At 59.0% G+C, this 27441-nt stretch overlaps 2 protein-coding genes across 2 annotated transcripts in view; one reads left to right on the forward strand and one right to left on the reverse strand.

The window, feature by feature from the left end:
* NR5A1 (nuclear receptor subfamily 5 group A member 1) lies at nt 1–24070 on the forward strand. Its single transcript, XM_055400267.2, has 7 exons — nt 1–115; nt 4104–4220; nt 4369–4510; nt 6628–7253; nt 14599–14718; nt 16535–16682; nt 23823–24070. The coding sequence occupies exons 2-7, from the start codon at nt 4119–4121 to the stop codon at nt 24068–24070; spliced, it is 1386 nt and encodes a 461-aa protein (XP_055256242.1). The 5' UTR covers nt 1–115; nt 4104–4118.
* A 1000-nt stretch (nt 24071–25070) lies between these two features.
* The window catches only part of ADGRD2 (adhesion G protein-coupled receptor D2), a 30056-nt gene continuing 27685 nt past the window's right edge, over nt 25071–27441 (reverse strand). The window contains exon 29 of the mRNA XM_088841765.1: nt 25071–25134. Coding sequence (XP_088697891.1) covers nt 25071–25134 — 64 coding nt within the window. The remainder of the gene's footprint in view (nt 25135–27441) is intronic.

Here is a 27441-nt window from a genome sequence, read left to right on the forward strand (position 1 = left end):
GAGTTCCCGTGTGCCCACGGTCACCACCACCCCACCTGGGCCACTGGAGCTTCCCCTCGGACCCCCGGTGCCCACTGGCCACCCTCATCCAGCGTGCGAGCTCGCCTTCCGCTCCGTAAGTGAGGGCCTGGGCCCAGGCCTCTAATGGCCAGCCTCCCTCCTCAGTGCCTCCCCGCGGCCTGGGCCGGCCACCGCCTGCTCTGCTGAGTGACTGGTGCCCACTGCTCTGGGCAGGAAAGGGGCCGGGGATCTCCCCAGACCTGCCCTCCTACCATGCTACCCCTTCTTTTCCCTGGCTGGCTGTTGGGAGGAGCTAGGCCTATGGGGACAGGCCCTACGGGGGTTGGTGGGTGTCCTGCTGTCTCCGGGTGGCCGGGTGTTCCCAGGACTGTGTTGGCCGAAGCCTCGTGGCCTGGATGTACGTCCGTGGTCCCCGGGTCTGTCTTCGGGTCTCTGTGTCTCCCTGCCTGCGACTCTGTGCTGTCTCTGCGGAAGCCTCTGAGTCTCCGTGTGGACTCCGTCGTCTGCCTCTAGTATCCCTCTGTCAGTCCCGGTTCTGTGGCTGGGCCAGGTCTGAGTTTGCGTCCCTGGGTAGGTGGGTGAGGGGCTGTGACTCCCCATATGTTGAGCTAGAACCTGGGGCTGTGAGGAGTGGGTGCACTGAAACCTGGAGGGGCAACCCAAGGGCTCCCAGCCAGTGACCGTGGACCCTCTGGGAGAGGGGATCTAAGTGGAAGGGGAAGGCGAGAACTGGCTCAGAGCCCAGGCCCCACCCCACCTGGGTCCCCAGCCCAGACTTGTGCTTACACGGCCTGAGTCTTCCTCAGCAAAGTCTAGGAGACCCCCGTGGGCCTCATCCCAGAGGAGCTGACTGGGGATTCCCCAGCCCAGCCCTCCCCCTCAATCCCCTTCTCTCTCTGCTGCTCCTGGTTGCCACTTTCTGAGGGCCCCTCCCTGACCGTTGAGTAACAGTGGCCCCCACACCCCAGCTCCTGCAGACACTCTGGTTTCTCAGGGGTTTGGGGTAGCGGGTGGAGGGGTCTGCACTAACGCTCTTTCCTCCCTCCTCACCAAGACTGGTCCATGGACTCCCACGGAAACCACAGACTCTCTTCTGTAGGGCCGACCTTTTCTATTTTATATACGGAGAAATTGAGGCTCAGAGAAGCAAAGTGACCTGTCTGAGCTTGCCTCGCATGTTGGCTGCAGCGTGTGTCCTTCATCAGCCGGTGAGCAAGACGGGAGGTGGTCTGCGTGGGGTCTTGAGGCCTCGGCTCCCAGGACCAAGGTGCCAGCTCCAGCTAAAGCCAGAGGCCTCGGGGCACAGGCTGAGTCCAGATGAAGTTGACCACAGCCGAGGGTCCGAGTCTTCAGATTTGAGCCTTTGGGGTGTCTGAGAAGCTGTGAATGCCTAATTGTGGTATTTGCCCGCTTGAAGATCGTGCCTTTTTGGCTACGGTGTTCACAACACTCTGTTGGACCCTAGGTGCCCCAAGGGGGCAGGGGCAGGATGCAAGCGGATGCCTTCCTCTCTCGGATCTCAATTTTTTACATTTGAAAAATGAGAGTGACTGAATAGATGCCCCCCAGCCCAGAGCAATGGCTCAGCCCTTCGACTCCATGGCCCCAGAGACATTTTTGTCTCTAGGGCTGCCGGGTGCTCTCTTGCCCTGCCCCCAGCCCAAGTAAGAGAGCAGAACTGGACTGGAGAGGGATTTCTCCTGCCCCTGGGTTCTATTCTCCCAGCTCCCACGCCCTCGGTGGTTTTGAGTCCTCACCAGACCTCGGAAAACTCTCAGGGTGGGATTACTAGGACTCCCATTTCCAGTAAAGCAAACCGAAGCTCAAGGAGAAGAGTTTGCCCCAGATCTCGCAAATGGATGCTTTCAGCGATTCCTCAGTGCCAGGCATGTTTTGCCAAGACTACTTCCGTTCATCGGCACGGCCACTCCCTCTTTACAGATGAGGAAACTGAGGGCTGCAGAGGGGAGATAGGCTTAAATCTTCATTGAGGAAATGTGCCGGGGTGGGGGTGGGGACTCAGTTTCTAGCCTTGAACCGGTATCTTGGCCACGGCACCCCTACGTTTGCCCTACCTGTTTCCATGCTGCAAAACGGCCAGCGCCCCCAGCGTGGCCCTCACCAGGACTAAGCAGGATTTGCAAATAGGGACTCGCCTCCTTTCACCGCAGGAGGGGGGCCCAAGGCTCCCAGGCGCCCAGCACCTGCTCAGATTCACGGGCGCCCGGGCTCCGGGGGCCGGGATGGGGATGGGGGTCCGAGAGGGTGAGAGGAAAGACACGAACCCGTCTCGGTGGCGTTGGAAGGCGCGGGCCGGGCCTCCTCCGCCGAATACCGCAGGAGCCCATATGGAGGGGCCGGCCCCTGGTCCCGGCGCGGCGGGTTCGCGCAGCGCGCACTGGCAGTGGAGGGGCCCGGGTCCCAGGTGCGCCTCGGAGCGGCCCTGGAGGCGGCGGGGGCGGGGAGGCGGGGTGGGGAAGCGCCGAGGCCCCGCGCCGCCAGCCCCGAGCCCCCGCCTCCCCGCCCCCGGCCCGAGCGGCCGTCATCGCGGGCGGGCGGCGCTGCGCCCGGGTGCGGCTCATCGCCGGCGGCGGCGGCGCGGCCAGGAGGTGCGGGGCTCGCGGTGGCCGGACGCGGGGCGCTGCTGCTCGCAGGAGCCGCCAGGTGGGCGCCGGGCGGGCCGCGGCCGCCGTCGCGCCCCTTTGCGCTGCCCGGGTCCATCCAGGCTCTGCGCGCTTCCCTCCTGGGGACTTCGACTCTCCGCCCGAGGTCGCTCCCCCGCCTCGGGCTCGGCCTCCCTCTCGGGGCCCGCGGGGCCTCCGTCCGAGGTGTCTGCGCCTCGCGCCCGGCTTGCAGCTCCACGCCCGGCGCCCGCTGTCCCCGCTGCGCCCTCCTCGCCGGTCTCCGCCCGACGTCCCCGTCTCGGTGGCACGGCCTCGGTCTCGGTGTCGGTGGCTGCCGCCCACGGGCTTTGTCTCTCCTGGCCTGGGGGCCCGGCGGCTCCGCGATTTCGGGCTCTCTGCCCGGGTGCCGTCGTTGTCCGCCTCTCTCAGCTCGAGCGCCTGTCCGGGTCCGACGCTGCCGGGCCGCGCCTCTGAGCTCGGGGCCGGGGCCCGACCGCTTTCCGCGCGTCTCCCATCCCCGAAGCCCTGGCCGGGCTCCTCCGTCTCCGCAGGTTCTCGGTGTCTCTGTCTCTCTGCCTGGGTCTCCCCCAGCTTCCTCTTGTCTCTGCGGTGTCTTGGTCTGTCTCTCGTGTGCCACCGTGTCTCTGACTTCGCAGCTGTCTCTCGGGGTTTTCTCTTGGGCCGCTGTCTCCCGTGTCTCTGATCCCTCTTTTCCTGCCCTCTGTGCGTCTCTCTTTCCTTCTCTCATCGTCTCACTGCTCTGTCTGTCTCTCCCTCTGCCTCGCTGTGTCCTCACCTCTCTCGTCTCCCTCGGGTTTTCTGACTCTGCACCAATGCCTCTCTGTCACGCTCGGGTTTCCGTTGTCTCCGTCGCCCCCCGGGGCACTCTCTCAGTTAAGCGGCCCCGGTCGGTGTCTCTCGCTCTCTTTTCTGCCCATCTCTGGGTCTCCCAGGCTCTGCCTCTGTCTCCCTCGTCCCCATCCGATCCCTACAACGCTTGGGTCCCATTCCACCCGGGGTTCATTGGCATCTCTTTGGCGGGCGAGCTCATCTCGTTTTCTCAGAATCGGGGTTTTGTTCTTAAATGAACGAATCCGGATCAAAGCGCATTTAATCTGAGAGTCCCAGATCGGCCGCGGTGGGGGGCCGCTCAGGAGGAGCCCCTGGGAGGGTGGGGAGCGGACGCGGCGGGACTGCGGGGACAGAGCCAGCAAGGGCCCCGCACGCACGGGAGCTGCTCCGGACACATGTGCTGCTGTCGGCTGCTCAGGGCGCTCTCACGGGGGGCCTGCAACAGGCGTCCTGGACCACCGGCGCTGCAGTGGGGCCCAGGGGCCGGGCCGTAAGTAGGGCGCCGAGGGGCGCGCGACCGCGGGGGCGCAGGACCCACCGCGCCCAGGTCCCCCCGCACTACCAGCGGCTGTCCCGCCCTGCCATGAACCTCTCATCCCTCCACAGGCGGACGTCGTGGGCATGGACTATTCGTACGACGAGGACCTGGACGAGCTGTGCCCCGTGTGTGGGGACAAGGTGTCTGGCTACCACTACGGGCTGCTCACATGCGAGAGCTGCAAGGTGAGCGGGCAGCTGGTCGGCAGGGGACAGGCGCGAACGGCGGCGGCGGCGAGCCACGAGCGGGGGCGCGGCGGAAAGCCCGGCTGGGAGGCGCAGGGAAGGGGAGACAGGGCCTGTCCCCGTCCTGCGCTGACTGCCCTCTCCCCAGGGCTTCTTCAAGCGCACGGTGCAGAACAGCAAGCACTACACGTGCACGGAGAGCCAGAGCTGCAAGATCGACAAGACGCAGCGCAAGCGCTGTCCCTTCTGCCGCTTCCAGAAGTGCCTGGCGGTGGGGATGCGCCTGGAAGGTGCGCGCGGTGCCTCCTGCCGCCGACCTCGGACGGCGAGGGGCAGGGCGTGGAGATGGGCGGAGGGGCGAGGGCAGGGTGCCGTAGGTCTTCTGGAAGTTTCTGAGGCCATGAGGTTAGTCCCGCACGTGAAATTTAGGCCGATCCCTATGGGGGAGGGGTGAGAACCGATGCCGGTTTGGCTGAAGGGATGCGCTTATGACCAGCCTGGGTTGGGGTTGGGAAGTATCCAAAAGTGAACCCCAGAGAGAGGACCCTCTCCCCAGCCCTTGGGGCAGAGCCCCACCGAGCTCCTCCCTCTGTGAGTTCTGTAACACCCCCACTGACATCTAACACCAAGTCAGAGCCAAGGTTTTCAGTACCTTTACTGGAGTTCAAGTCCTAGCGCCATCACTTACAGGCTGGGTGACATTGGGCAAGTCCCTTAATCTCTCTGAGCTGCAGACTCCCCATCTGAAGTGAAAGTGAAGGTTGCTCAGTCCTGTCCGACTCTTTGTGACCCCATGGACTCTACAGTTCATGGAATTCTCCAGGCCAGTATAAAGTGGGTAGCCTTTCCCTTCCCCAAGGGATCTTCCTAACCCAGGGATCAAACCCTGGTCTCCCGCTTTGCAGGCGGATTCTTTACCAGTTGAGCCACAAGGGAAAGGGCTTTTTAGTAGTACCTTCCCCCTTGAGTTAGTGAGAGAATTGTATGAAAAGCTCCTAGCATGGTGCCTGAAATGTAGAAAGTGCTCAACACGTTAGCTGTTATTGTTATCCTTACTGACGTTATTATCCATCCAGCATCACTGTGCAGCTCTCACTCACCCAGACCACTCATCTCTCCGTCCGTCCATCCAGCCAGAAGGTTCACTCAGTTCATTCACTCAGCAGGTCCCTAGCCAAGCCCTAGAGTGCTAGGGAGGGGGGACCAAGTGCCCCCAGAGGACCCAGGCCCATCCTTGTCTCCCCACCCCCACCCCAACTCTCTGTCCAGAGGGGAGGAAAAACGCTTCAGCAGGAAAGACTAATGCTCTTTGAGGGCGGACAGTCATAGGCTTCCACCCCGCTGGCCCCAGCCGGGCTGTGCGCCGAACAGGCAGCTGTTGGTTAGTTTTTAAACAATGTAGAAGGCCCCTGGTGGCTCTGAAAACTGCTGGGGCCATAGGTCCTGCCACCTAGAGGAAGGGCTCCCGATGGAAGGGGCATATCCTGTCCTGCCCCCAGGGCCCAGGTCCCCAGATCCCGGGCCAGAGGGAGAGGAGCAGGGCTGCCCACTCTCATGGCAGGAAGACTGACCGGGTGGACCCGGGACACCCTCCTTGCTGAGCACCGGCCTCTCTCTCCTCTCCTCTCCCTTCTCCTGGAGCTCAGGGTGGGGTCCTGTCTGAGCAGGGGCAGGGGCCACACTTCGGCTGCAGAGATACACCTGTTGGGTCCAGCTGGTGACACATTCTTGGCCAGGCGGAGGGACATCTGGTTAGCAAGGGAGGTCCCTTCCCCCAGCCCAGAGCCCCAGCCAGCCCTAAACTCAGCTTCAAATGTGAAGGCATCAGGGGAAGCCTGAGTCATTTTGCAACAGGGGTTCAACAGAGTTAGGCAGACAGTCAAGAAGCAGCTGGACCCTGGGAACCCACCCACTTCCTCCCTGCCAGGCCCTGTGCTGGGCACTTGAGCCATTGCTGGGCTCCCGGAAGTTCTCACCCTGGGTATGATAACACTCAGTGGGATGAGAGGCCAGACATCTGGGTAAGGAGAGAGGATGCTGCCCGTGAACCCAGAACACTTTGGGTGTTTAGTAGAGCACGAGAGATGGAAAGGGTTTGAGACAGAAGGAATATCACAGGCAGGGTGGGAGATATGCCAAGCAGAGATGCAGAGAGATAGTAAGGTGGAGAGGAAAGAAGACAGGGGCTTGTGAGGGGCAGACAACCTGGAAAGGTGACCAGGGCCTTGAACTCCAGGTTAGGGGATTGACTCTTATGAATGCCAGGTAAAGGACACCGGAGGAGCCCTGAGAGGTGCGGAGCTGCGGAGAGGCCCAATCAGATCTGTCTGGGAAAGAGTTGTGAGCAGAGTGGTAGGGCGGGTGGCCTGGAAGGGATGAGCCTGCCCACCTTTGCCTCTGCCCACAGCCGTGCGTGCTGACCGCATGCGAGGTGGCCGGAACAAGTTTGGGCCCATGTACAAGCGGGACCGGGCCCTGAAGCAGCAGAAGAAGGCACAGATTCGAGCCAATGGCTTCAAGCTGGAGACAGGCCCCCCAGTGGGGGTGCCCCCGCCGCCCCCTCCCCCACCGGACTACATGTTGCCCCATGGCCTGCATGCATCTGAGCCCAAGGGCCTGGCCTCCGGTCCACCGGCTGGGCCGCTAGGCGACTTTGGGGCCCCAGCGTTGCCTATGGCTGTGCCCAGCGCCCACGGGCCACTGGCTGGCTACCTCTACCCTGCCTTCCCTGGCCGCGCCATCAAGTCTGAGTACCCAGAGCCCTATGCCAGCCCTCCACAGCCCGGGCCGCCCTACGGCTACCCAGAGCCCTTTTCAGGGGGGCCTGGCATGCCCGAGCTTATTCTACAGCTGCTGCAGCTGGAGCCGGATGAAGACCAGGTTCGGGCGCGCATCGTGGGCTGCCTGCAGGAACCGGCCAAAGGCCGCCCCGACCAGCCTGCGCCCTTCAGCCTGCTGTGCAGAATGGCTGACCAGACCTTCATCTCCATCGTGGACTGGGCACGCAGGTGCATGGTCTTCAAGGAGCTGGAGGTGAGTCTCTCCTCCCACCTGGCTGACCGCTGGATCTGGGGTGTCCTCTCAGCTGCCTAAGTCTCAGTCTTGGCCACCCCTTGGGTGGGACTAGCCTACCCACTGGCTTCAGGCTTTGTCAGGGGACAGGGAGGCCACCCTGGGGAAGCGAGGAGTGTTTCCGGTCCATCTCAGCCTGGCCTGCCCCTCTCCCACCTCCCCACTCGCCCCTCCCTCTTTCTCTGCTCTGTTTGCTGAGCGTCTATCTCGCCCGGCCTCTGCTTCTTTTCTCTCTGCCTCTGCCTCTTTCTGCTGCCTCTCTTCCTGGCGTGCTGTCTGTTCCCCTGTCTCTCTCTAGTCCTGTCAACCTCTGTCTCTTCCTCTCCCAGTCTGGGTCTCTCTAGACACTTCTCTTTCTCTAGATTCTCCCAAAGGACTAGCTGAGTCCTTGGGAGGCTGTCTCTGGCTGCCCCAGCCCAGCATCAGGAAAAGGGTTCAGGCCCTCCTGTCCTCTCATTTGGAGAGGGCACCACTCCCCACCGGAGAAGGCAATGGCACCCCCCTCCAGTGCTCTGGCCTGGAAAGTCCCATGGACGGAGAAGCCTGGTGGGCTGCAGTCCATGGGGTCGCAAAGAGTCGGACACGACTGAGCGACTTCACTTTCACTTTTCACCTTTGTGCATTGGAGAAGGAGATGGCAACCCACCCCAGTGTTCTTGCTTAGAGAATTCCAGGGACGGTGGAGCCTGGTGGGCTGCTATCTATGGGGTTGCAGAGTCGGACACGACTAAAGCGACCAGCAGCAACGGCAGCAGCCGCTCCCCCCTGGCCTCAGATGTCATGGGGGGTGTCAGTCTCTCCCGGTCTGGGCCCCCCCCCAGGTCGAACGTCTCCCTCCCTGCGTCTCTGGCGCATGGTAGTGGGCGTGCTTGTGTCTCAGTTGCTCAGTCGTGTCCAACTCTGTGACCCGCAGACTGCAGCCCGCCAGGCGCCTCCGTCCATGGGATTCTCCAGGCAAGAACACTGGAGTGGGTTGCCATGTCCTCCTCCAGGGGATCTTCCCAACCCAGGGGCTGAACGCAGGTCTCCTGCCTTGCAGGCAGACTCTTTACTGCCTGAGCTACGAGGGAAGCCCTATGGCGGTTGGTCCTAGGTGTAAACGTGTGTGTGTCTGCATGTACAGGGAGAGCTAGGTGCCAGGATAAGCAGGGGATGGCAGGGCCCACCGCTCATCTTCCAGATACTTTGGCTGCAAGGTCTTCCATTCCCCTGGATTGAGATACCTCTGGCTAAAATAAGCAGGAAAACAGCAGGAGAAACTAAGGCCAGACACAGAAGAACATCCCACTCATCCCGCCCAGTGGTTTGAAGCGCTCAAAGGCTGAGCGCTGCCCCTCTAGAGCCCTGGCTCCCTCTGACCGGGGTGTCCTGCCAACCTCAGAGACCCCCAAGCCTGGCCAAAGCCCATCCTCCCTGGCTTAGACCAAGACACAACAGGCCTTTAGTCCAGGCCTGATGATATTTGCCTCTCTCAGGTCTGCCCCCCTGGCTGTTCTGGCACTGGCTCTAAACAACAGGGCCTGTTGCCCTCCCTGCTGGAGCCGCTGCAGCCTTGAGCAGCATTGTCAGTGCTGACACCACACAGGCCTGGGCTTCCTCCAGGGGCATGTGGCCGGATGGGCCGGGGGCACTGCCTGCCGGGTCTGAGCTGGACGTGGGGTGGGGGAGGGTGAGATGGAGGCTGGGCACTGTGAACCCACAAGGCACTGTGCGGTCGGGGGCCTGGGTGGCTCTGGGAGTCAAGAGTTGGCAGTGATGGCCTCTGCTTCTACTGTGGAGGGCCTCTGTCGTGGCTGAGATCTGGGGATGTGCCTCGTGTCTGTTGTGGGGTGGGACTTCTTACCCATGCCCCCTCTCTAGGCTGACCTCATGGACAGAACAAGAGGCAGGGCCTCAAACAGTCCCATCTGCCTTCTACTCATGCCTGGAGGCCCTGAGTGGGGAATGAGGGTCCCGAGACCCTTGGATTGGTTGCCAGCTTTCCCTCCAAGCCTCCCATGAGCCCCCAGTGCAGAGGGGAGGAGGAACAGAGCCTTCCTGGCCTTCCAGAACCCTGGATCCAGGGGCAGGGCACTTCCTCTGGCCGCCTTCCTGGTCTCTCGGGGGTTTTTCACGCAGGATGGGAAGGGCTTTTGTCCCAGCTTTGCTGAGTGTTTTTTCCTGCTTCTGGCTTCTCTGTGGTCCAAACCTTCCTGCTTCCCCTTCCCAGAGTCTCTGAATCAAGCCCAGGTTACCAACCTCTGTAAAGGAGACTTGCAGATAAGTACTAGCCCAGCCCTTAGAGGGCCTCTCATCAGCCATATGGAACTTCTTTCCCACTGGTCCAATAAGTCCTGGGCTGATGTGTTTGCAGAGCCAGAGCTACGGAAGCTGAAAAGTGGGAGGGGAGCCAAGTGACTCTGTTCTCCCCTTTGACCCTTCATTTCTCACCTCTGGGCAGGACACATCTTAGCAGCCAGCAGAGAGGGTGCTCTGAGAGTGGGGCCGCCTGTGGCCTGTGCATGGGGACCGTGAAATGGATGGGACCCGGGGGGCTACAGGCCAGAGGAGGAGACAGACATGCACATAGATAATGCCAACGCAGGGCACCGGGTGCCCAGGCTTCTGAGAGCAGAAGAAAGGGGCCCAGGGAGCTCAGCAGGAGAGCAAATGGTTCTTAGAAAGTTAGGAGAGGTTTCTTTGATCTGCCCTTCTCTAGAAAGCCGTCTGTAAAGGTTAAGTGTGTTCCAGGAAATGGGAACAGCATCAGGTCCAGAAATGCAAAAAGGCATCACGGGTCAGGGAACCCCAGGCAGTACTATGAGGCAGGGCTGGAGAGGTAGGGAGGGCAGGAAGCAGAGCTTGGACCAGGAGTAGGTCCTTCGGTGGTGGGTGGTGGACAGCCAGCCAGGGAAGGCTGGCTCCCAGCACAGAGCTGGGGCTGTCCCTAGAGAGACCCGCTCAGTTCCCTGTGATGCTGATGAGGTCATCGCTGAGCTGATACTGGGGGCTTCCAATGCCCTTTGGGGGTTCCCCTCCATTCTCTTTCCGAGCCTCAATGTCCCTCTGTCTCTGCATGATGTTCCACCTCATGAAGTCACGGTGTGCTAAACAAGATGTGGCACAGAGATTAGAAACGCAGATTGGAAGTGAGGAGGCCTGCGTGCAGCTTCCAGGTTGCCACTCATCTGCTGTGTGCCTTCGGTGACTTTGCTCCTCTGGGCCTCAGTTTTCCGTATCTGTAAAATGGGGGCAGTGGAAATCGCCACCTCACAAGGTTGTTGGAAGGGCTTAGTGAGCGGAGGCAGGTTAAAGAATTTAGCACAGGGCGCAGTGCACAGGAAGTGTTCAGTGAGGTGGGGCTCAGCTCCCTCCCTCACCCTCTGCTGCTGTCTCACTGACTCTAACCTTGCAGGTGGCAGACAGGCCGGGCCAGGAAGAAGGAGAAAAGATATATTGTGTCTGTGCTCCTCTGAGCATGCTAGGGCTCTGAGAGAAGACAGGGCGCACCTTGCCCTGTGCTTCCAAAGCAGCTTTGTACCTACAAGGTAGCAGAAACTCACCTGTACGTACTGCTCAGTGGGGGCAGGGTGTAGGCCCAGGCAGGCAGCCTCTCTGGACAGTCCCCCTGAAGGACAGCTGGGAGGATGCAAGATAGCAATCAGGGAGGTGGAGGCGAGGGCCAAGAACGCCTAATGACCCATCTTGACATCAGTTCACCCTTGACGCCCAGCTTCGAGGCCCTCAATCGGCAACAGATTTAACTGCTTAGATATATGGTTTCATTTAAGTGACAGTAACTCTGTCAGTCCCGGGCTGACAAATGACAGCCCGCCAACCACTCGGCCGGGAGAGCGCCACGGCCAGCCCATGGCTTGTCAGCCACTGGAGAATTACAGAGCCCGCTGGCCTTCGACCGCCAGACCGATCAGACCCCAGGGGACTCCAGAGGGGGGCCTGCAGGGAGGGAGGTCATCTCAGCACCCATAAATACCCAGTCTCCGAGGCAGGCTGCAAAGTGTCAAGGCTCCAGGAAGATTTGTGGCAGACCGGCAGGAGGGGTGGGCGGCTGGTGGGCCCAGCAGACAGGCCCGGCTGATGAGGGACCCCAGGGCTGAGACTGCAAATGTCCCGATTGCCTGGGCGAAGGTAGAGGAAGAACCTTTTGCTTAGGGAGAAGCCCAAGGAAGGTGAAGACCAGCCCTCTTTGGTTAAGTGAGCCTCTTCACCACCTGCTTTCCTATGGAGAGGAACTGGCCCTGTGGTTTTCCTTTTAATGAAAAGGGGAGTGTGTGTGTGTGTGTGTGTGTGTGTGTGTGTGTGTGTGGTTTCCTCTGTGTGGGGAATGTTTGGAGTTTGGTATCTTTGTGTGTCCATCTAGGCAAAATGAGAGTGAAGCGTCTGGAAGGCACAACTGCTTAGCTGATGGGTAGGGGAACCCAGGCAAGGGGGCATGTCTCTGGAATAACTCACCTGGGAACCCTTCACACTGACATCGCTGGGCTCATGTGTTTTCTGTAAATGAAAGAGAGAGGATTTATTTTTCCCATCTCTCAGAACAGGAAATCAGGGCCGGGCGTGTGGCTAAGTGGGAACCAGAAGCACAGGGCGCCAGAGCCCAGACTCCATAGTGCATCTCTCTGCCCGCGCCCCTTCCACCCCCGTGGCGGGCTGCCCCCACTCCCGGGGTCGGAGGTCTGGGTACAGAGTCTGCTCCCGGGACTCGGCCAGCTGGGTCACTGTGACCCCTTCTGTTTTTTGCCCAAAGCTCAGCCAGCTTATCTCCTAATTCTCCCCCTTATCTCATGCGCTTCCATCTCCCCACCCCCATTCCCCTAATTCAGGCACAAGGGTGTCTGCTCCCGAGGGCCCCAGTGGGTGGGGATGGGGGAGCGGGCAGAGCCCATCCCTGCACACCCTCGGTCTCCATCTGGGTTGGCCAAAACAGGCCAGTGTGACTCCCTAAGCAGGAGCTGACGGGGAACGGGGCCTGGTCGAGGTGCTTACTGAGCTTTGCCTCCCTCCTTGGAAGTGATGGGTAGGCTCTCGGGGGGCTGGCCACTTTCTGAGGTGAGATGAGGCGAGGTGCCCCCCGCCTGCTCAGTCTCTCCTGGCCTATCCCATTCAGAGCTACTTCGGCCTGAGCCTGGGGTTCCCCCGGCCCGGGTTTTTTTTTTTTTGTTCAGTTATGAGGCTCTAGGACGAACTTTCTTCCGGGAGAGGATGGGGAGTGGTGGGTTCTTGACATGGAGGTGAGGGGAGGCAGGAGGGTGGGCTCACAGAGCAGGGCAGAGGCAGACCCTTCCTCTGTTCTCAGGACAGAGGAAGGGCTGGGCAGGTGAGTCCTGGGGGAGCCTGTCTGTGCATCCGGCAGCTTGCTTTGCTCTTGGTCCACTTTTCTCTCCTCCTGTCTGTCTGAGGACTGGCCCAGGGCCACCCCCAGGAGAAAGAGCAGAACAGAAGGGAAGAGGGGCTTCTACCCACCCCCGCCAAGAAGAGAGCTGTTGGTCAGGTCTGGGCCAGTTCCCCACAGGCCAGGGGCTGCCTGGACTCCTCTGGCCTCCAGACAGAGGGTGGTTCCTCTGTGCTGTCTGTGTATGTCTTGAGGAACACATATTTGTTCATCAAGCAAAACTGATCCCCCTCTTCTGGGGGCTGAGAGATGAGCTGGATACCAATCCTTCCCTCGCAGACCCCATAGGTTATCAGGGAAGAAGAGACATGAATAGTGCCATCAGATGTTGTAGTTGCCAAGTCCGGAGGAGTGGGAGGCTTTCTGGGGGCGGCAGTGAACATGCCCTGAACTCTGGGGTGGCAAGGGTGGGGCTTCCTCCATACCTAGTGGCTAAAAGCACAAATGAACCAGAATGAGCTGTGTGACCCCGGGTAAGTTAGTTGATCTCTCTGAGCTCAGTGTCCTTTCTCCTTGGTGCCCGATTCTTTGTGACCCCGTGGACTGTAGCCCTCCAGGCTTCTCTATACATGAAATTCTCCAGGTAAGAATACTGGAGTAGGTAGCCATTACCTTCCCCCAGGGGATCTTCCCGACCCAGGGATTAAAACCGGTTCTCCTGTATTACAGGCAGATTCTTTACCATCTAAGCCGCCAGCGAATCCCCTTTTTTTCCCGTAGACTGGGGATAACAGCAGTGCTTAGCACAAACACTTGTGGAGCTGTAACAACATGACTAGATGTTGTAGTTTGCATTCACTGCAGGGCATGGCCCAGGAAGGTGCCCGGGGAGTGCCCATTGGGTAGACGGTGGCTGGTCCATGAGCCACAGAGGCTGAGAAGGACTGGATTCTGCATTGTGTCCTCCCAGGATGACACTCTGCATCTAGCACTGTTCTGAACACCCAGAAGGGTTCAATTTTTGTCACTGCTGTGAGCTGTGGGCCGAGAATGCCGGCCGTGGCCCTGGCCTGGCTCTGTTTCTCTCTGATTCCTGGAGAGTCCCTTGCCCTCTCTGAGTGGCAGATGTTTCATCTGGAAATAATTTAGGCCGGGGGTTCCCTAAGGGCCCTTCTGGCTCTGGCATCCCACGGTCCTGAGTCCCACTTGTCACTGTCACGAGGGTCCAGTCCTCCCAGGCTAGAGTGTGGCAATCGCCATGCTGGAAGACTGTCCCTGCCCTCACACTGGGTGCCCCTGAGTACAGCCGAGGGATTCAGAATCAGCCCTCTGTACCCTTCTGTTCCTCCTTCCGATGTAGACCATTGCCAGCCACCTGCTCATTCCCTGGGCTGGGCTGCAGGCCAAGTGGGCCCTGCTTGAGCTTGAAGGTTCTGCTCAAGACCCAGGGGAAGCCCTCTGTTTTCTCTACATGGCTCCTTTTGGAGTGGTTGAGGCTGCTAGAGATGTGACCACAGGCCAAATGGGCACAAGGAAAAACTCACACTAATTTTCGCTTGCATTTGAAGGAATCCTTCACAAAGCATTTCAGTGGACATTATTTGCTAACATTTACTGAGGGCTTAATATGTGCCAGACCACCTTCTAATACTTTGCCCACTTTCCAGATGAGAAAACTGAGGCCCACAAAGGTGACAGAATTTGCTTAAGGTCATACAGCTGGTAAGAGGCAGAGCCATGGCCTGCAGCCAGGCCCAACCATCCAGCGTGCCTCCACTGGACCCTCATTATTTTGCCAGATCTGTACCTTACTTTGATGAGGAAGACAGATGGGCAGACTGTACACAGAGGCTGGGCAACTTGCCCGGGTCACATATGCCACTGAGCATGTGAACTCAGAGCTGGCGGGGGAGGGGCGAGGCGAAGGTCCGCAGCAGGACCGACCCTGGACTCCGGTGTGCCTCTTCCTTGCAGGTGGCCGACCAGATGACACTGCTGCAGAACTGCTGGAGTGAGCTGCTGGTTTTTGACCACATCTACCGTCAGATTCAGCATGGCAAGGAGGGCAGCATCCTGCTGGTCACAGGGCAGGAGGTGACCAGACCCTACTGTGCCCCCCCAACCACCCCCCACCAAACGTGCCCTTCCAGAATTCTGGGCCCAGAAGAGATCCCAGGCCTCTCCAGGGCTGGTCCTAGACACTGCTGAATATCAGCCCTTTTCCCAGCTTCACAGGATGCCCACCAGCCCGACCTCCCTTTGACTAGCCCTAGCTTTGACCTGGAGAGGAGCCAGCCCCTGGAAGCCCTGCTCTGGGGGGAAGCAGCTCAGAGCTGTGGGGAGGGTCTGGAAGGCTCTGGGAGGAGATGACAGAGTAGTGACAGAGTAAATAAGGGTTGGTCGGGGAATGATGGGGGTGAAGGGACAGTCCCCACCTCCACACGTGCAGAGGAGATGGTGTGAGCCAAGCTCAGAGAGGCAGGTTAGGACTGCAGAGCTGCCGGGGCCGCTGGGAGGTGGGTCTAGAGGGGAGGTGTCCTGTGGGGCTGAGATGAGGTGAGAGAGAAAGCTGGAGGGCTGGCTAGGGGCTTGCAGGTTCTAAATCCTGAAGGGATGGGTGGATGGATGGCTGGGCGAAGGCGTCTGGGCCCCAAAGAGCTCAGAGTCAGAATTTGGGCACTCTTAGAGTGCGAACAATAGGGACCTCGGTGGGAGGCATGGTGGAGTTGGGTTGGCTCCTGAAATCAAACAGGGGGCATCAGAAGAGCTTTAAGTGGGGAAGTTCACAGCCAGGTTGTATTTGAGGAAAGGGCAGGATGGGTGGTGAAGAGGATATGAAGGTAGCCACCCACTGCTCAGAACACTTGGGACCTGGGAGGGCACGATTCAAAGAGGGGCTGAGATAGGGTGGAGGGAAAATGGAGGAAGGAGAAGGAAGGAAAGGGAGGCTGATGCCCAGGGTCTAACCTATGGAGGGAGCAGCACTCCTGGTGTGTGTGTGGGGGGCGTGGATACAAGAGGAGGAGTGGGTTTCACAGGTGCTTGGAGTGGGGGTGGGGTGGAGATCGGGGACTACGGCCCTGCTCCCCACCCACTACCTCCAACCCAAGCCCTTTGTCTTCATCCTGAGTGTCTCAGGCCATCCATGGCCAGCAGACAGCTGGTCCTAAGGGGGTAAACTTGAGGCCGCCTGTGAGTGCACGTGCAGGGAGTGTGAGGCGTGAGTGTCGGTCCCTGCCAACAGGCGGGTGGACGTCCCTGAGGCCGTGGGACTGTGTGTGCACCCTGCACCTGTATTTTATTGCGCAGATATCTCCACACACCTAAGTGGGTGGATGTTGCGATCTTCCCGTCACCATGTCAGTGGGAGCATATACATGGACATGTGGACATATGTGTGTTACCCTGTGTGTGTGTGTTCACACCCTGTGAGTGTGTCCCTGCATGTGTGTGAGCGCGAGCTGAGGTGTGGCCACATCCCCCATCCAGGTGTCCGCGTGCGGGCCCTGGGGCAGTCATGGGGCTGCATCCACATGTTTCCAGGCAGAGCCGCCCTGCCCCCGCCCCCACACCCAGCACAAGGTGGCACTCACTGCAGTTGCCACACACAACACACAAGCTGCCTGTACCACGGGATCTGGCGGCCGCTCTTTGTGCATGAAGGACCCTTCAGCTCTCCCTCTGCACCCACCTGCCTGATGTCAGCTCTGCTGCGTGGCGGGGGGAGGCCTTGGCTCCGTGCAGGGAGCAGAGCCGGGAGCCTGGGAGGGGTGGGGGGGCGGGGACTTGAGGAGAGGCCTTCCCACGCGGCTCTGCCCCTAGGCGGGGCGCCCTGACCCCCAGCCTCCGACCAGTGCCTCCCCTGCACGCCCTCCCCTCCTGTCGCTGACCCTGTCCTGTGCCCGCCCAGGTGGAGCTGACCACGGTGGCCGCCCAGGCGGGCTCCCTGCTGCACAGCCTGGTGCTTCGGGCGCAGGAGTTGGTGCTGCAGCTGCACGCCCTGCAGCTGGATCGCCAGGAGTTCGTCTGCCTCAAGTTCCTCATTCTCTTCAGCCTCGGTGAGTGGGCTGAGCGAGGCCTGGCCTGGGGGGTCAGGTGGATGGCAGGTGGTGGGGTTGGCAAAGAGACCCCAAGGTGGGGTGGTTCTCTGATGGGCATCCTCGAAGAGGCCAGGACCCCTCCCTTCGTGAATAAAGCTGTGAGAGGACCTGGTCCAGGGCCTGCTTCGTCTCTGGGCCTGAGTTTCTCTGTGTGGGAGGACAGAGGGCCAGGATGAGGTCTAAGACTTGCCCTTTATGGGATAAGGACCTCTCCTGAGAACTTGGTAGATTCTTGGCTGAAAGCCTTAGGGAAGGTCCAGGCCACCCCCAGAAAATGCCCATGTGATTTCAGGAGCTTCTGGGCCTGGTCCCCATCCTGGAGGTCCCTGCTTTTCCTAATCCCCGGCCCGGGGTGTCGTGAGGCCCAGACACCTTTGCCCATTCACTCATTCTTTCATTCACTCACTCGAAAAAAAAACAAACCCAAAGCCTTGTCTTCAAGGGAAGACGAGACAATAATCATGATATGATTAGTAGACTATACGAATCAGTGAAATGACTAGTAAAATGTGTCATCTGGAAGACTGTGATAAGTGCCAAGGAGGAAAAAAAGCCGGGCAGGGGCAGAGGGCAGCCCAGCCCACTATTTCTCCCAGCTCCACAAGTGTCTGGTGTCTGCCTCCTTGTGCCCTCCTGACCCTGGCCCAGCCTGTGCCACCCATGTCTCCACTCTCCTTCTGGGCTCTCATCAGGTCAGCCTCCCTCTGTCCTCCTTCACCCAGCAGGCTAGGTCCAGTGCCCTCCCTGTGCCCAGTGATGCTGTGCCCCTGCTCTCAGGGAACTCCCAGACTGGGAGAGGCCTTCGCCCAGCACCATCAGGGCCGAGACAAAGAGATGGGGAATCCGGGATGGGGAGCAAGGGATCTGCCTGGAAGGCTTCCTGGAAGAAGGGCATCTGAGCAGGGTCTTGGAGGATGAGTAGGAGTGTGCTGGGGGAATACATCTTTTAGCAGAGGTATAGATGGGATGGAAGGCTGGAACAGAGGGAAGTGAATGCCTTGCCACCTGGAGAGAGGGCAGGATGGAGACTTTGTGGGAAATGACATCATAGTCACAGTCTGGCAAGTGTGTGCCGCCCAAGAGTCGGGGCAGCTGGGGAAGCAGAGGATAAGATAAGGCTGGGAGTGGGGTGATTAGTGGAGTATTGACTGGGGGAAGCCTTGTGCTCAGGCTGTGGTCATGGGCCTGGGTGCCTAGACTAGATCTCCTGACTCTGGCACAGCAGGTTGGTAGCTGGAGGGGTCTTGTCTGCAAGACTGAAGGGCTTGGTGGGAGACAACCATGGTGGAGGGTGGGGGCAGGATCTCGCCTCTAACAGAAGGCAAGTTAGGGAGGGAAGTGAGTGAACGCACAAGTCTCTCTCCATCTTTATCTCACACCATGCCTTGTCTTTGGGGGGGTGACCTGGGTCATGACAGTGACCCTCTGGGTGGGGGCCAGAATGCTGGGGCTGTGAGGGGAGAAGACCTATGACCCAGGCTTTTCTGAGCTCCTGGGTGCACAGTGAGAGGAAGCCAGGGGAGCCACAGAGGCTGCTGTCTGACAGGTTCCAGGTTAGGAGAGGAGTCTGAGCAGTCCAGGGTGAGCAGGGCTAGGTCAAAGAGGAGAGACCAACGACATTGGGGAAATCTGCCTGGAGGAGGGCCCTCTGCACTGAGTCTTGCTGTACAAGCAGGAGTATTCCGGGAGAAACAAAGCAAGCAGCAGCAAGGGCGTTCCAGACCGAAGGAATAGCTGGTGCAGAGGGATGTGGAGAATCCTGACAGCTCGGGTGTAGCCGTGGGGCAGGGAGAGGGTGAAGAGGAGGCTGGAGAGGTGGGCAGGGGCCGAGTTGTGCAAGGCCTTGAAGACCAGGCCAGTACCTTGAACCTTCCCTTGGGAAGGATTTGCAGCAGGGAGAATTGTGATCTAGTTTGCATTTTGGAATGGTCCTTCTGACTGCAGCATGGGAAAAGCCTGTGGCAGCCCAGAACCCTGCCAGAGTCTGGACGCGGGGCTGGGAGAAGTGGATACATGTGGGCAAGATGAGGGGCACGATTTGCCTTGAGTCTGGAAGGTGGGAGGGGGCTACTCCCAAGATCCCACCCAGACTGCCAGACCGGGGTCCCCAAAGGAACTGGGGCCCGAGAGAGGGGTGGCCACTTGCCCATCTCCCTTCAGCTGGTGTGCTGAGCATCACCCCAGGGCAGCGCCTCCCTGGGCTGCTCAGCTTGAACCCGTGTGATGACTGTCCCCCCACCCTGGCTGCCCCACCCTCCGCCCAGCGGCCCCTTCTTGCCTGCCTCCACAGAAGGGTGCCATTTGGTATCTAAATAGCCGGCTCAGGCAGGCGCGAAGGCAGGTAAGGAGGTTTAATTAAAATTAGTGCCTCTCTCCTGGCAATCACGGTGTTTATGAAGATGGGCCTGGCTGGCATTGTTCTGCAGAGGACTTAATCGAAGCTTAATGGATTGACCTAACATTCGATTTCCTGACTTGCATTGAGGCGGCAGCAGCAGCATTCCCTTAAGCGTTTGCAATTTACCCACTGCTCGCGCCAACAAAAGGCGGCCTGAATAGCAGCCCCACTCGAGGGGCCATTGTGCGCGGGGGCGCCTGCCTGAGTCACCGCTATTGGGACAACATTCTTTATGCCTCGCTGGAATGAAAGGATTATTCAAATATTCAATTAAACCGTGAAAAGGGGGCTTTTCTGAGAACCTGGGGGCCCCCGGCTCCGTGGAGCTAGCAGGCTGCTCTCGGAGGTGGGGGTGCTATCTCCCAGTTCCCCCACCCACCCACCCACCCCCGGGACTGCTGAGCAGGCCCATCTCCAACCTTAAGCGGCTCAGGGCCCACAGCTGGGCAGCAGATGAGGTCCAGTTCTTGGATGCCCTGAGACGCAGAGTAGGATTTGCCCCCATTGTGCAGATGATGGGAAACTGAGGCTCAGACTGAGGAAGAGACTTGCCCCCAGCCACCCAGCCGGTGAGCTGGGATCTGAGCCCCCGACACAGGAGGGGACACCTCCAGGTTTATGTGACTCCTGCGTCTAAGGGAGGAAGGGTGTGTTGTCCCAAGGGATGTAGGCTCTGTCACATGGTCATCCCAGAGAATCGTCACAGCAATCCCTTTAGAGGGGGCTAGGACTTCCCTGGTGGCTCAGACAGTAAAGCATCTGCCTACAATGAGGGAGACCCAGGTTCAATCCCTGGGTAGGGAAGATGCCCTGGAGAAGGAAATGGCAACCCATTCCAGTATTTTTGCCTAGAAAATCCCATGAATGGAGGAGCCTGGTAGGCTACAGTCCATGGGGTCGCAAAGAGTCGGATATGACTGAGCGATTGTTCTTTACTTTAGGAGAAGGGGCATGGCTTGATCATGCTCCCCTCCAAGGGGGAGTCTAGAAGTCTCCCTAGGGAAACCAAGGACCCCAGGCTGGGGTTGGATGGAACATGAGGTCATCATGTCATCTAATCCCCCAGGAACCCATGTCCAGGCCCGACCCTGCCCCTGCTTACGCATAGTGCTTTGGAGCCAGAGAGATCTGGGTTCGAGTCCCGGCTCTGGTATCCACTGTGTGCTTCAGGCACGCTCCACTGTCCTTAACGCCTGCGTGAAGGACACCCTTTCCTGCCTGCCTTCCTGTCTGTAGGGATTAACTGATGGAGGTGGGCGGGAAGGTGCGGCGGGCGCTGGGAAAACGACTTTTCTGTCTTGCACTGTGGTGACTGGGGCTCAATTAGTGACCATGCATCCCTCCCCCAGCCCTGCAGTCCACCTCGGGGGGCAGTGGGTGTCTCCAGCCCGCTGAGAGCTGCCAGGAGGGGTGTGTCCCTGAAAGCTGTCCTTGTCTGCACCTCCCCACCCTGTGCTCCGCCCTGCTGTCCCTGTCACACTGCTGCTGGGAACAGTAAATCCTGGTAAAGCCGAGGCTCTGGTCCTCCCCAGCCCCCTCCCACTCCTGCCTCTACTGCAGCATCTTGGCCAGTCCTTCCCGCACCCTCCCCTGTTTCCTCTGGGCCCCTTTCCTTCTGTGTGGCCTTGAGCTGGTCCCTACCCTTCTCTGGACCCCCAGCCTCCTATTGTAAATTGTCAGAAGACAAACTGGAGAATTGCCCAGCTCAGGGGATGGTAGGGATTGAAGATAGATGGGGTTGGAAAGAGATTGGGAAATGGATGGGACTGGTAGGCACCTCTTGCCCCCAGGGAGGCTAGTTAGGTGGGGAGACTTCCCACGACCTTTGAGTGAGTCTGGACAGGACCAGACTAGGGAACAGTTATGTACAGTTGGACAGGTTGTTTAACTGAACAAGGGTACCTAGACAGGGGAAAGGTAGAGGCTGAAATCCAGCCTGCATGCCCCTCACCAAGCTGTCTTTCTGTGGGTACGGGGACCTTCTGTATAACTGGCACAAAGGTGCCCTATGCGCTAATGGTAATTCTGGGGAGGCCAGGAAGAACATGACCCTGGCTCACTTAGTGTATGAGGGGAGGGGGATATCATGGGGGAAAGATCGGAGCGGGGGCGTGCCCAGATCCTGCCATACGCCCGAGGTCCAGCTCGGATTTCCCTAAATCCGACTTTGGACAACACAGGCCTGGATGGGCACGCTGGGGGCGGCTGGGGATCAGGGTTGCCAGGAGCATCCAGCCCTCCTGGCGCAGCGGGTGTTAAGAGGGATTAGAAGGGCCAAGGGCTGCGCATGCTGGGCTCCAGACTCCCCCGCAGCGGCAGGACTGCGAGCGGTGGGAGCCGAGGGGAAGTGGATGGGCGACTGTTTTCTGAACCACAGGCCGCCGCATCCCAGGCCAGACGGGGCTAGGAGTCAGGGATGCGGACAGGGTCTGTGGGTTCCTGCTGACCGGTAGCCCCTAGGCAGGGCACCAGCTGAAGATGCTGCCCAGGAGCTGAGGAGGGCTCCTGTGACAGGAAACTGGCCTGCTGTGGGCACCCCAGGGGCCAGGCACCTGTGCAGCTCCTCCCCCACCCCCCACACCTGAGCTTCCCCTGCTGCCAGGTGGGCATGGCCCCTTTCATAGAGGATGAAGGCCTTCAGGTCAAGAGAGGACAGGGCACGCGTCACCAATTCTAAGTAGTGGGGCTTGGATTTCAGCCACCATCCATTTCACATTGAAGACACTTAATTTTTGTCACCTCACTGGACCTCTGGGCAGAGGATGCGCTGACCACACTCCTTGGTCCCTGGTCCACACAGAGCTAACCAGCCACCCACCTCTCCCTCCCATCGGTAATTGTCCCTTTATGTTTTGTCCCTGTTGTTATAGTGTCCGTGTTTTGTGTGCGAGCATTTTTTATTGTTTTGGTTTGTGTTGTTGTTTTTGGCTGCACTGGGTGGCATGTGGGCTCTTAGTTCCCCAACCAGGGATCGAGCTCATGCCTCTGCGTTGGTAGCTCAAAGTCTTAACCACTGGGCCACCAGGGAAGTCCTTTGCAAGCATTTTTAATTTATGGAGATGGCTTTTGGGCTTCCCCAGTGGCTCAGCAGTAAAGAATCCACCTGCCAATGCAGGAGACACGGGTTTGACCCCCGGGTCAGGAAGATCCCTTGGAAAAGGAAATGGCAACCCACTCCAGTATTCTTGCCTGGAAAATCCTGTGGACAAAGGAGCCTGGCGGATTATAGTCCGTGGTGTCACAAAAGAATCAGACACAACTTAGCAATTAAACAACAACAAATATGGTGTTCCCTTATAGATCTCATTCTGAATCTCCCTTTCTTGTTTATATTCTGGGTTCCCCCCCACACACTCAGCCCCATGCTTTTAAGGGTTTGTCCATTTGCTCAGCGCTGTGTCTGCTCCATTACTTCTGTCTTCTGCACAGGACTCCTGGGGGTGTAGCCCCCACCCGGCCATCCAGGTCTCCTCCCCATCACTGTAAATACTGTTGCAGTGAACATCCAAGGCCCCCTCCCCATGGCCCCTTGAGAGAATTTCCTTGGGGTGCTGGAGCCTCTTGACTGGTCAGAAGGTGGATCAAAAGAGTGCCTGCCACCCTCTGGAATAGTGGATGGGACCCCTCCACTCACAGTTCGCCTCTCAGGATGGTGCTGATGCGCTACAGTGATGATGGTGGGGGGGTGGTGAGGCGGATGGTCACTACCCTGGAGACGATGGCAACAGGATGGTTTTGACCCTGCTGCCACCAGGTGGCTTGGGTTGGGGGGGAAAGTTGGGGAATCAGTGAGAGGGGCCAGGCCCAGGACCTGTGGGTGGCTGCCAGCAGACAGAGAAGAAAGGGCCAGTGCCCTGAAGGCAGGTGGACCCCAGCAGATGGCTAACTAAAGTCCCTTGCCCTCTTCGGGATTATAACCCCTGCCTCATGGGACTCCTGGAGGAACAGTGTCGATGGTGATGGTGACCCTGGTGGTGGCAGGAACGACTGTGGTTTGGTAGTTGATGGCGGCAGGGACCATGTGGGTGGAAACCAGGGATGCGGTCCCGGTGTCCGCCAACTGCGGATGGTGTTGGTCATGGACATGCGGAGAGTAGGATAACAATGACAGTAGCCCAGGGAACCTTAGGAAAGGGCCAGACATGTGTTCCTCTGAGCATTTTCTGGATCTCGGCCCCCTGAACTCTCACAACCATCCTGTGAAGTAGATGTTTTGCCAGTGAAGAAATCGAGAGGTTCAAAAACAGGTCCGAGGATGTACCAGGGGCGGTTGGCGATAATCTCAGTGATGGTGACGGTGGGTGTGATGACAGCGGCGGCAGCGGTGGTGACAGTCGCTTGTGGCTGGGTGACCGGTGGTGGCCCAGGGTCTGACAACCACAGGGGTGTCAGCGGCGTGACTGCTGCTGGTGGTGGCGTTCAACCAAGGTGTCGATGGTGATGGTGACCCTGGTGGTGGCAGGAACGACTGTGGTTTGGTAGTTGATGGCGGCAGGGACCATGTGGGTGGAAACCAGGGATGCGGTCCCGGTGTCCGCCAACCGCGGGCGTGGCACCATGGCAGCGATGGGGATACTGCGGTCCGCGGTTGATGGTGGCAGTGCCCACGTCTCTGGTGATCGCAGGGATGCTGGTGTGGGTGAAGCCAGCGACGGTGTCGGTGATGTGACGGGACTGGTGACCAGCTCCTCCCTCTGCAGATGTGAAGTTCCTGAACAACCACAGCCTGGTGAAAGAAGCTCAGGAGAAGGCCAACGCCGCCCTGCTCGACTACACCCTGTGCCACTACCCGCACTGCGGGGACAAGTTCCAGCAGCTGCTGCTGTGCCTGGTGGAGGTGCGGGCGCTGAGCATGCAGGCCAAGGAATACCTGTACCACAAACACCTGGGCAACGAGATGCCCCGGAACAACCTGCTCATCGAGATGCTGCAGGCCAAGCAGACTTGAACTTGGGCCAGTGCGGGGGAAGGGGGGCTCGGCCGGGGCCAGGGGAGGGGTCGCAGCACCCCTGCGGCCTCCAGGTGGTTTATTTTTATTATGCTGACCCAGGACCCCACCACGTAGGCCGCTGCCCCTCAGCTCTCTGAAGCCCTGTGTTGGGAAGGTAGGTGAGGGTGAGCAGGGCCTGGCTGAGGGCAGGTGGTCCCCACTCATCGCTGGCACTTGCCTGCCACTCAGAGTGCCCCAAGGAGGTGGCTGCTAGCCACTCCTTCCCTCCCTTGCACCCAGCTGTCTGTCCTGGAGTCTGGATCCCAGGCCCAGGGAGGAGGTTCGGATTCCCTGGTGGGCCTCAATGTCCCTTGAGTCAGAGGTTGTCCCTTCATCCTCTCCTGGGAGCAGAGGCAGAGAGAGGTTGAGTGGACATCAGCGGGCGGGAGAGGAGAGGGTCTCCAGACCCCCTCCTGGAGACCAGGAGGGACGCCCTCTGTTTTGTAAACTAAGGATAACAGAGTTTGCAAACTTAGGCAAGGGACTGTTGGGCCTTGGAGGACACTGGGAGACTGGTTAGGACAAAAAGACCTCTTCCCTAAACCCTCTGCCCCATCTGACGTCTGCAGGGGAGAACTTTGACACGTTGTTATCTGAAAAGCATTTTGCTACAATCATCTTTCTAACCCTCTCCCGCCAGAGGACTTTGGTTTGGCACAACCAGCATTCCAGCCCTGCTGACAGTTGGCCCTCCTGGCTGGTATTTATCTGCAAGGCTGTAGTCAGAAGTTCTTTTTGTTTTGTTATTTGATTTTAATTTAGATGCTCCTTGAAAGGTATGTATGTGGAGGGGCAGGGGACAGCTCGGAGGACTGAGCCTGGGATGGGGGTACTAGCACCGAGGACAGCCCGTGGTTTCTCTCCAGACACCCTCATACCAAGTACCCCAGGGGTGGTGCTGGGTCATTATTCCTGAGCCCCCACTCCAGTGCAGAGAAGAGTCTGTCCCCCTACCCCACTAGGTGAACAGCAGCATGGCCTGTGGGGAGCTCAGAGTCTCTGTGGGTGGGAATCGGGATGACCTTGGGGAGAGCGTACGGGGCTTCAGATCAGGGACATTGCTGATGAACCGTCTTTCACTGGCCCCGTCCCATTGGGTTCCTCGCTGCACACCTTTGAAGCTGTACCTCAACTCTTCTCCTATGTCCTGAAGGACCCTCTCCAGGGCCAGGCACCAGGGAGAGGCCTCAGTGTCCTCTGTCTCCAGGCCGGGCGTGCACGGTCTGTCCTGCTTTCACGATGCGGTTGCAGCTTGTGCTGAGCTTGCCCAGTTGCAGATCGCTGGGCGCCCCTGCCCCCGCCTTCCAGCACCCTATCTCAGTGCCCGCCCCTCTCTCCTGAAACATGTGCCCCTGGCCAGGCTGGGGACCCCCCAGCCCCCAAATGAGAAGTGCCCTTAAGAACCCCCCAACCCTTGCAGCCCTGGAATAAATTTTGCAATTAGTTTCCAGCTACTTTTGCCTATTTACATTTTGGGGCCAAAGCTGCTGCTGCTGCTGCGTCACTTCAGTCGTGTCCGACTCTGTGTGACCCCATAGACGGAAGCCCACCAGGCTCCCCCGTCCCTGGGATTTTCCAGGCAAGAACACTGGAGTGGGTTGCCATTTCCTTCATCAATGTGTGAAAGTGGAAAGTGAAAAGTGAAAGTGAAGTCGCTCAGTCGTGTCCGACCCTTAGCGACCCCACGGACTGCAGCCTACCAGGCTCCTCCATCCATGGGATTTTCTAGGCAATAGTACTGGAGTGGCTTGCCATTGCCTTCTCGCCTCCCAAATAGGCTCGGGTTATCTAGGGCAGGGCCGTGCTCCAAATGGGATGAAGGCGATACCCAGGTAACCTTTGGTTCAAAGCTTGGGGGAGGCAAGATGGGGTTTGGGGGCTGGGGAGGGGGACACCAGGCGCTATGGGGTCCCACCTCACCCCTGGACCCCTACTAACCCTTGGAGGCCTGGGAGAGACTTGGGCTTTCCAGGGCCTCAGCCTCGGTTCCACCCTGCTGTGCATCTCAGCTGCCATCCTGGGCAGAAGGGAACAGTCATTTAGTGAGCATCTACTGTGTGCCATCCGTCATTTCACTGTTCCTCCAGGAGTCCCATGAGGCAGGGGTTATAATCCCGAAGAGGGCAAGGGACTTTAGTTAGCCATCTGCTGGGGTCCACCTGCCTTCAGGGCACTGGCCCTTTCTTCTCTGTCTGCTGGCAGCCACCCACAGGTCCTGGGCCTGGCCCCTCTCACTGATTCCCCGACTTTCCCCCCCAACCCAGGCCACCTGGTGGCAGCAGTGAGCAAGGCCCCCTCTGAGGACTGCTTCCTCCGGTCTGCTCCAAGTGCCCTTCCAGGACTTCACCTGCCTTGTCCATTGGTCTGGTCCCATTCGCTCTTCGCAGTCACTTTGGTAGGTGGCAGCCCCAGATTACAGAGGAGGAAACTAAGATGAGTTGTCCTATCCAAGGTCACACACTGAGAAAGGCCAACCACAGATGCAAGCTTCCATCCTTGACCTACCTTGACCAGCCTAATTTACTCCTAGAGTCACTCCTGCTCCACACATGCCTCTGGACAGATTAGGAAAAGGCACTTCTTTTAGGGCGAGGCAGCCTCAGGCAGACAGACACCTTGGCAGTAGCACCTTCAGATGCCCTGAAATAGATACCCTGGTTCCTGCCCCTGGGGAATGTTCAGTCTTGTAGGGGAGACTGTCTTATTCAGATCGTAATCTGATGTAATCATTGTGTAACTGCACAAGATAAGAAAATGATTGATTCTGCTCCTGGGGGGACAGGACGTCTTCACAGCAGAGGTGTCCTCCAAACTGGGTTTTGAAGGATGTCCAGGGGTTCGCCAGCCCGATAAGAGTTGGGGGCAGTCCAGGCAGAGGGAACAGTGTGAGCATATGGATGGAGGGGTGTCAACCAGCAGTGTCTGGGGACCTAAGTGAAGTGGGGAGCCTTTCCCTTCTCCAGGGGATCTTCCCAACCTGGGGATCGAACCCAGGTTTCCGCACTGCAGGCAGATTGTTTACCAGCTGAGCCACAAGAGAAGCCCAAGAATACTGGAGTGGGTAGCCTATCCCTTCTCCAGCAGATCTTCCTGACCCAGGAATCAAACTGGGGTCTCCTGCATTGCAGGCAGATTCCTTACCAACTGAGCTATGAAGGAAGCCCTTGGGGACCTAAGAGAAGTTATTTTGGCTAAAGAGCAAAGACAATGTGTTGGGGGGAGGAAGAGTATGGAGCAGAGAGTGGGGAGACTGGAAAGGACTCCTTGGTCCCCAGCCCTGACCGCTCCCACCCTCCACCCCCAGCCATATGATTGGTTTGTGGGGAGGC

The sequence above is a fragment of the Moschus berezovskii genome, chromosome 11 (assembly GCF_049115385.1).
Source record: "Moschus berezovskii isolate FMDL1 chromosome 11, NW_MosBer_1.0, whole genome shotgun sequence".
NCBI classification, from domain to species: Eukaryota; Metazoa; Chordata; class Mammalia; order Artiodactyla; family Moschidae; genus Moschus; species Moschus berezovskii.